The 8,840-nt window shown below is 34.8% G+C and overlaps 2 protein-coding genes across 2 annotated transcripts; both read left to right on the top strand.

Moving 5' to 3' along the window:
- The first annotated feature begins 339 nt into the window (after positions 1–339).
- On the top strand, positions 340–1,979 carry LOC148200804 (notchless protein homolog). Its single transcript, XM_088113048.1, has 6 exons — positions 340–518; positions 609–690; positions 882–971; positions 1,147–1,272; positions 1,701–1,828; positions 1,905–1,979. Exons 1-6 carry the CDS (start codon positions 354–356, stop codon positions 1,977–1,979), a joined length of 666 nt encoding a protein of 221 aa, XP_087969174.1. The 5' UTR covers positions 340–353.
- Positions 1,980–4,780: 2,801 nt separating this feature from the next.
- LOC148200803 (uncharacterized) lies at positions 4,781–7,141 on the top strand. The gene is made up of 2 exons (XM_088114673.1): positions 4,781–6,176; positions 6,717–7,141. Exons 1-2 carry the CDS (start codon positions 4,988–4,990, stop codon positions 7,139–7,141), a joined length of 1,614 nt encoding a protein of 537 aa, XP_087970799.1. The 5' UTR covers positions 4,781–4,987.
- The last annotated feature ends 1,699 nt before the right edge of the window (positions 7,142–8,840 follow it).

Below are 8,840 nucleotides of genomic sequence, written 5' to 3'. Positions count from 1 at the left end.
GTGTAGGTAGAAATTCGATGGGATGCACGAAGAAACACCCATCACCATGCATTTTTATCCCCATTCGTGTGCGTGTCTTGTTTGAGAACGTTCCGACGCATCTGTAGCACCGGAGAGAAGGATTTGTGGCAGAGCATCGTTCACGACGGCTGGGTAAGAAATTTTTTTTGTGCATGAAGAAAATCCCAAAAGGTGTTGTTTAATGCGTTCACAAGGCTCTCAATTCGAGTTTAAATTCTAATATAGAGAGTCTAATTTTTGTTCACTATAGAAGCGACACCCAAGTGGAACAGTAAGAAGCATCATCCATAAGAGAATCTCTGTATAAGAGAAGGAAAATCCCTGATTGAAAAATGGAGGTAGAGACAGAGACTATGGTGGAGAAGAGGGAGATAATCAACAACGTGATGTGTCTTTTGACCGACCCAAATGGAACTCCCTTGGGCTCTCCCATGTACCTACCTCAGAATGCTGGCCCTCAACACCTCAATCAGATTGTTAATAAGCTTCAAAACAATGTAAGCAAGTCCCTTTATTCTTCTCAAATTCTATTTTACATTTTGTTTATTATTTATAACATTGAGCGATTATCTATGCTTTCATTTTAGGAAGAGAAGTTGTCGTATGCTTTCTATATATCAGATGAGGAGCTCATTGAACCACTTGAAACATACTTGCAGAAAAACAAAGGTTAGTCATGTTTGTTTACAATAAATTATTTCTTTTTCCTTCTTAATTCGTTGTAAATTCACTTATTTACTTGCTTTTAACACATTTTGAGAAAAAAAATCCTCATCTTTCTAAAGAATTGATACAAAGAATTACGCACTTGTAATGATGTTTTTCTTTTCCTTTGCAATGTTACTTTAACACTATTCCAGTCTCGATGGACAAGGCTTTGCCTATAGTTTATCAACCTCAAGCTATTTTCCGGATTCGTCCTGTGAATCGTTGTTCTGCAACTATTTCTGGTATGTGAGACATATTGTGTATTTTCCCATTCGTAGTGGCACAATGTTGTATTGTGCTTGCTAAACTGTGAGAGACAACAGCGTGGTTTGGATGTTGATGATTATTGTAGCACAAGTTTGTGTTATTCTTTGAATTTTCTAGAATTCATATTTTTGCGGTTGTTTATATTTTTAGGTCATGCCGAAGCTGTACTTAGTGTTGCCTTCAGTCCCGATGGACGACAACTGGCAAGTGGTTCTGGTGATACCAGTGTTCGATTTTGGGACTTGACCACTCAGACACCATTGTACACTTGCAAAGGTTTGACATTTAAAAACGTTAAGTTGTTCTTGGTATCTGCTAATTAAGTACAAGAATATAAATGATCAATTTAACTAAATGGTAAAAGGAGTTAGAATTTGTTGAAGGTTCTCGATGAGAAGCAGTGTGTTACTACTAAGGGGAATGTTCATGCTATTAAATCTAGATCATGATGGAATTCTAAGCTGGCAAAGAATAGTGGGAGGGTGGGGGTTATTGCAAAGGAATGAGAAAATAATAAGAGGGAAGGATAGGGACTGTGAAGGCTGAGAATTATAGTATTGGGAGAATTATAATGGTCTACTCTGCTGTAAAGAGCTATTCTTTATCCTTCCTTATTAAATTAATATCAATTTCTATAGTTTCATAATGCTTCGACAATTTTAACGAGTCATATATAGCATTATAGCTGTTAACATTTTATGCAGGACACAAGAACTGGGTACTTTGTATTGCGTGGTCACTGGATGGAAAGTGTCTTGTAAGTGGGAACAAGGTTGGTGAACTTATTTGTTGGGACCCTCAAACTGGAAAGTCATTAGGCAATCCACTAACTGTAAGATCTTTGATCACCAATACAAACATCCATTATAAAGTTTGTTTACTCTTTTCTTAAATTTTTTTCATTTAAGTTTATTGATAGCATTGCAAACTTCCAATATTTGAAGATTCAAACAGAGAAACTTGATGCTTTGAACATTGAATAGTACATTGTCGTAGTGAAGTACATATTGAAAACAGTAGTGAGCAATGGAGCAATGGCTGCAGGAGCAACATTGATTTAGCTATAAGAATTACACAACTCTAGTTACACAGCTTCCCCTTCTTTCCTTGCCCTAATTCCAAAAGTAAATAAAAGAACATCATGCCTTATTCTGGAGATGTTTTATATGAATTGTCATTTATTTATTATTAGTTACTGATAACACTCTAGATTTACATATTTTTCTCTATTAAAAATCATTTCTTAGATTTCTTTAGTTTTTAATTTCTTAGAATTAGATTAGTTTTATGTTTTTCTCTTAATTCTTTAGTTTTATAAAATTTTAGTTAAAAAGAGGTTTTTAAGTGTAATTTTTAGCTTTTGTTAATAATTAGGAAATTAGTATTTTTTTGAAATTCTTTCAATAAAAATGTTTTGTTTTAATTGCATAATTTTTCTTCTTTTTCTTAATTGTTGTTTGATTTTTTACAGATTGAAACAACATTTGGGGCATAATAGAAGTTGATTGAGAGGTATTGAATTGAAATGAGCTGCTGGATTAAATTTGGGCCGCTGTTTTGGGCCACTGTTTTAACATTAAGCTGCTGCAAGTGAAATTGAAGGCAGCGCTGGCCTGCTACAATGGTGCTGCAATTGGAAGAGTGCTACTGATTGGATAATTGGGCTGCCAAATGCTGGTATGGACTTAAGTGAAACGGTGAGTTTCAATGGAGGCAGCTTTTGGGGGTCATTGCAGAGCAGCTCATTTGAGAAAATTTCATTCTCTCAAGCACATTCATTTGGAAGAGAGTAGAAACACTTAAGCTAGGGCTTGTGCGAGAGAAGGGAGAAGAAAAGCTCTCGCCACTTACCCAAAGAAGAACCTGACCGGTGAAGCTGAAGACGTGACCGGAGCGCGATCCTCGCCAGAGAAGAAGCTGACCGAAGCTTAAGTGGATCGGAGGGTTTGAAGAGCAAAACTTTTGGAGACCGTTGGATCAAGGTGAAGCTCGAAGCGTCATAGCAAGGTTTCCCCTCTCCCATTTTTCTTTTCCCCCTTCCTTTTCTCTTTTCGTTTTTGACCCTATATAAAGGGCCTTCACCATGTAAATAGGGAGATATAGAGAACACTTCTTCATATACTTTTGAGATACATTTTCAGACGCTCTGTAGATTAGGGTTTTTACGCTTTTCTTAGAGTAGAGATATTGTTCTTGTTTCTGGATTTCGCTGAGACAATTGCGAGAGTGACAGTCGCGAGAATATTGGTGACTTCCGATGTAGTTGTAATCTTCTTTTCATATTAATAAAGTTCTATTTCGTATTCTCGTTTGTGTTGAGATTGTTCTGTGTTCTTGATTTCTACCATTGTTATGTTTTGAGAAAATGATTTGGATTCTGATTCTCTGCAATTTTATGATTTCTTTCGGAATTAAATGTCTCCATAGTGAGCATTTTTTATCGAGATGTCTTCTCGAGACAGAGAAAAGTCCAATGCATAAAAATTGATTCAAATTTGTGTTTCTTGAATTTGTTTGTGAATTTTAGATTGATGAATAGGCTAATGAACCTTGATTGGAAAAATGAGTGGAAAGAGTCAAATTAAAGTTCTGAAATATGAACTAGAATACCCTGGATTGGGATTCACATTATCATGATGTCTTCTTGAGAACTCTAAGCACTCTTTTATTCATATCAATGTACATTCACCTATGAAATCAATTCTGTCTTTGCTTTTGATAGTGATAGTTGAAGTTCAGTTTGAGTTTTGATGTTCCAGTTGTTTACTTTGAGTATTTTAGAATTTATGATCTGCTTTACTTCTGTTTCAGCCTTTACATTCTTGTTGATATGATGCTTTTCAATCTTGAGTTTTAAGTTCTTTTCAATTTGGTTTTATTTCTGATTTTGTTCCAGTTTTAGTATATAGGTTTTGTTTTGGATATAAATAGGTTTAATCTCTTCATCACTTTAGCTTAGGTTTTATTTCTTTATTTTCTTCCTTCTTTTATTTTAAAATAGATTATAGTTTCGCTTTTCTTAATTTTTTAATTTCTGTGTTTTCATTTTAAATGTCCCCACCTGTTTAGTAGTAGTTAGTAAGTAAATAATTAGTAAATAAATACAAGACTTAACTCTACATTTTAAAACTTAATTTTGTTGAGTCCTAGGATTGATATTCTGGTTGCCCTATGCTACATTAGTGGGGACCAGATTTTGTTCTGATTTTAGGCGACAAAAATCAGTTTAACAAATGGCGCCGTTGCCGGGGACTCGGCGAGTTAAGTCTTAGAGTGTTAGGTTAGTCTTGTTTAGGCTTGTTTTCTTGATTTTATTTCTGTTTTGTGTTCATATATGTTCCTTTTTAGTTTAGGATCTGTTTGTTTTGTTTTCATTTTTGTATATTAGGATCTGTTCTGCAGAGTAGAAATTGTGAATATAGCTTGTATAGATTTTCTTTTCTTTCAATTCTTTTGTTGAATTCTGTGATAGAGGCTTTATTGGTCTGATTGGTTTTTATCTTGTGAGCAATTGTTAAGCATGGATCACTCCTCTGCATATGGTAATTTCTCATTTCCTTATAATGCTCAACCACCAAGATTTGACATGTTTTATGAGCCTATTCCTGAGGTTTTTATGCAGCCAGCCAATCAAGCTTTCCAGCAGCAACCACCACATTGTTTTCAACCATATCATGAGCAACCACCCTTGCAAGTGCAGCAGCAGCTGCCACACGTATACTGGGACCAATATGCTGAACCAGAGCAGGAGAATTTTTTGTCGGAACAGCCATGGCAGCCATCTTTTTTCCATTATGATGCACCAGAGCAAGAGGAAATTCATTCAGAACAGCCATGGCAGCCACAATTCTGTGATCAGTGGCAACAGGGGATTCCAGCGTATGAACTTCAAGGACTAACCAATCAAGTGGCTGAGTTAGTAGCTGTAGTCAACAAGTTGACTGGGAGAGTTGAAAAGGAGAAAGAGGCAGCAACCAATGAAGCACCACTGATGGTAGCTGCTACCCCAGAGTTTCAAGTGATTAAGTGTCCAACCACCTCTGTAATTGTATACGCTAATCCTTCTTTCACTGATTCAGATTCTGTTTTAATTTCTGTTAATGATAGTTCCAATTCTCTGATGAGTGGTGATTGTATGAATGCATCTGTTGATTCTGAATCTGTATATGAACTTTATGTTGGTGATGAGAGTACTGAACCTCATTCTGAAATTGATTGTATTGTTGATTTGAACTCTGATTTTAAAATTGAACCTGCTGAGCTTGAAGTACAAATTGATTTCAGAAAGTCCAAAGAGTATTTGAAAAAAATGAGGGAAGCTGCCAACCATGTTTTGGTGCTTCAGTACTATGAAATGGACTTTTATGCTGATGTATGTGATCCTAAAATTGATTTGACTACGTTTGATCAAATGCTTGATGTGCCTGTAGAGGTTGTTGATTTTAGTCCTTGCTTTGATAATTCTAATATCACAAATTCAGTATTTAACATTGATAGAGTTCATATACCTGCATCTAGTGTTTTTTATGATTGCACAGATTTAAATGCACTTCTTGATGATGAATCAGGTGCTCATGATGATAGATATGTAGTTTTTGATGATGTGAAAGTTGATATGACTGATTTTGAAAATGCCTGTACTGATTTAGGATTAGAACTTGAACTTGAGTTTGCTGGGTTCTTAAACTCTTTAGAACTGAGTAATGAAAAACTCACTGGTTGTACATGCCTTGGGGGTGGTTGTGAAGTTTGTGAAGAAATCAGTTCTGCCATATGTTCTGCTTCTAACTATTTTGCAGGCGCCAAGGAAGAGATCATTATGTTCAAGCTGGATGGAAATGACCTTGATGAGGTAGCTAGTGATCAGAGAACACAGGTTTATTCTGAACTGAGCATTCCCATAGAATTCTCTAAGGTTCAATATGAATTTAATGCTTTGGATCTGTTTAAAGTTGAACCCATAGAACCTGCTCCAGATTATGTTCCTGTTATGCCTGCACACAGTCATATTTTAGATTCAGCCTGTTCCATTGAAAATATTGACATGCCTTATGCTGTTTCAGAGTTATGCACTGGTTTTGACATTATTCCAGTTGATGATAGCTTCACAATAGGTGTTCATTTAGCTGCTGATTTGATAGATGCTAGTGAGGTCATTTTTGAGGAGCCAGTACAGGTTGATTTTAAATTTGAGCTTCCTGTCTGTTTAGGTGAGGTACAAACTAGCTTTGATAATCTTATGGATGAGAAAACCTTGCCAGATATTCTTGCTGTTATACCTGATTGTACTGAAAAGCTGGATGAAATTTGTGTTGTAGAACATATTGATATTTCTGATGATTTTTATGATGTGTGCATTGGTCTGGACAACAATTTTGAGGATAACTTTATGGACTGTGTTGAGTTCACTATGGATTTTGTTGTTATTACTAAGGAAGAGCCAACACAGGTGTTGTTTAACCTTGAAATTCTAGTTGTCTTATCTGAGTTTCCTTTGCAGTTTAGCTCACTTGATTGCCTATGCATAGATCCTTTAGAGCCTGTTGTTAACACTGCAGTAGTTATTGATTCTAAGGTTCTTAGAGCACCATTTGAGATTGAATGTATCCATACCCCTACTGTTTGCACTGATAATATTTTTCCCACCTTTGATGCATTGGTTCTTCATGAGAATGATCTTGATTTCAGTTTTAACAAAGCTGAAATGTTTGATGATTCACTGATGAACATTGACTTTGATTTTGCTGTTGCAGCTGACATTACTAATATTGCCACTCATCCAAAGGAAGCTGCAGACACAAAGGAAGTGGTCATGAATGCAAGAGAAGGTATAAATGATGCTCAAAGAGCCTGGAATTTGCAAAATCAACAGCAAAGGCATGAGGAGATCTGGTTGCTGCAGCTGAAAGCATTGAATGGAGAACTGATGATGCTAAAGCAGAGAGCTGGGAAGGAGCTAATGCACATCTTGGCTGACAATGGAGAAAATCCAATAAGCTCTTTGTTGTCCCTTCCTTTAAATAGTAGTTATAGGTCTTTTATAGTAGTTTACATAGCTTTAAGTAGCATAATAAATAGTAGGGTAGATCATATGTTGTTTTTCATAAAAATAAAAAGAATTAACTTTGATTTGTGGCCAATCTGAATAAGTTCTTTGCCTCTTTAGTTTTGTAGTTTTACTTTTAAGTCTTGTTTCTGTTCTTGTTCAATTGCTGTTTTTTTTGTGTTTTTCAGTTTCTATTCTTGTACATATCTATTGCTGTTTGATCTGAGTATGTTTTTGTTGATTAGAAAACCTTACTCACTCACACATTGAGGGCAATGTGTCTCTTAAGTGTGGGGGTGAGGGGTTGTAGTTAAAATTTTTGCTTTTACTTTGATAGATGTGTTTAGTATCTGTTTTAGCAATAAAATAGGGGTATTTTTTTCTGAACTGTTTTTCTCTTAGTTTAGGTCTGGTTTGGTTTATAAATCCCTAGAGTAGTTTACTATTCTTTCTTTAGTCTGTAAATACTTACTCTTGTTACTGATCTGTTTTAGTTTAGTTGTTAGTTTAGTTGTTAGTTTTGTTGATAATAGTTCTTAGGTCTTTTAAAGTTCATTCATTTTCTGGTTTATGTTGTTTTAGCTTAGGTTCTTTTGCTGTTTTTTAATCTGTTTTAGAACTTATTTTAGGTCCCTTTTCTTGGCTTATTTCTATTATTTTGTTTTCCTTATGCTAGTTTCTTGCTCTGTTTTTAGTTCTTCATTAGTTTCTATTCTTCATTTTATTTTCATGCTTTGCTTCAAGTTTTAATTAGGATTCTTTTCATAATTTGGTTCTATTTTCTTTCTGCTACTGTTTTTAAAATTTTTCTGAATCTGTTTAGCTTTCTTTTTGTCAATTCTCTATTCTGGTTATATTGCATAAGTCAGGTAGCTTATAGGAATAGTTTAGGTTTAACTTCTGTCAATATATTAGGTAGTTTAGGACTGATTCCAGGTTCCTTTTATTTCTCTAACCTTTGTTTCTATTCTTTTAGATTCTATTTTATGCTTATCTTCATTCTTTGGTGATGTCATTCAAATTTTAGCTTTATTTCCTTAGATTAGAATTGTCAAGAGTAGACTTAGCTTTGGATTTGGGCAGAAGTAGTTCTAGCATTAATTTTTACAGTCTTTAGTTCATTTCAATTCAGTAATTTTTACATAGGATGAGTAGCAAGTCAGTTTTAACAAATTTTAAACCCTTGAGAGATTTTGGGCCAGTTTTTGTCTTTCTTGTGTGATAACATGCATGTTTAATTGTCATTCTGATTTTGCATTGATTCTTTGTGATGTGCTCGCTCTTGGTAACTTTAAATATGATCTAGGCATCCTTCATTTTTCCAGTTTAGCTTATCCATTTCATTCCTTACCATTGCACCTTATATTGAGCTTTAGTTTTTTTTTCTTTGCTTTTCATCCATTTCAAGCCATTTCCCCCAACCAATCATTCCTTAGAGACTTGTGAGATGTAGGGAGAAGTCTAGAACTTGGTGAGTGCATGAAAAAGAGTGAGGCCAGAAGTGAAAAAGAAAAAAAAATGTGTTAAAAAAAAAATCTGGTTTGGTTGAAAAAGAAAGAAACAGGTTTGGAAATGAGAAAAATCAGAAAAAGAAATTGAAAAAGAGACCTGAAATGAATGAAATAGAAAGAGAACCAGAGAAAAAGAAAGAAAAAATCATCTGGCCAAAGTCTGAGAAAAATAGTATGTTCTGAGTTCTAGTTTTATCCCTTTTTCTTCACATTTCTCTACTCATTTCAGTTCCCATTCTTTTCTGTTTTTCCATTTCATTCCATGAACATTACAAGCCAATTAAAGA

Source organism: Vigna umbellata, chromosome 4, assembly GCF_029865625.1.
Source record: "Vigna umbellata cultivar VRB3 chromosome 4, Vumbellata_1.0, whole genome shotgun sequence".
Classification (NCBI taxonomy): domain Eukaryota; kingdom Viridiplantae; phylum Streptophyta; class Magnoliopsida; order Fabales; family Fabaceae; genus Vigna; species Vigna umbellata.
The sequence above is the reverse complement of the archived record's forward strand: the minus strand, read 5'-3'. Positions and strand labels throughout refer to the sequence as shown.

Bases quoted from the DNA above. Each gene is read 5' to 3' on its own strand.
- LOC148200803 (XM_088114673.1), top strand. From the start codon at position 4,988: ATGGTAGCTGCTACCCCAGAGTTTCAAGTGATTAAGTGTCCAACCACC. The intron at 6,177-6,716 runs ATTTTAAATTTG...TTGATGATTCAC, and splicing joins TGAGGAGCCAGTACAGGTTG to TGATGAACATTGACTTTGAT.
- LOC148200804 (XM_088113048.1), top strand. From the start codon at position 354: ATGGAGGTAGAGACAGAGACTATGGTGGAGAAGAGGGAGATAATCAAC. The intron at 691-881 runs GTTAGTCATGTT...ACACTATTCCAG, and splicing joins ATACTTGCAGAAAAACAAAG to TCTCGATGGACAAGGCTTTG. The intron at 972-1,146 runs GTATGTGAGACA...TTATATTTTTAG, and splicing joins TTGTTCTGCAACTATTTCTG to GTCATGCCGAAGCTGTACTT.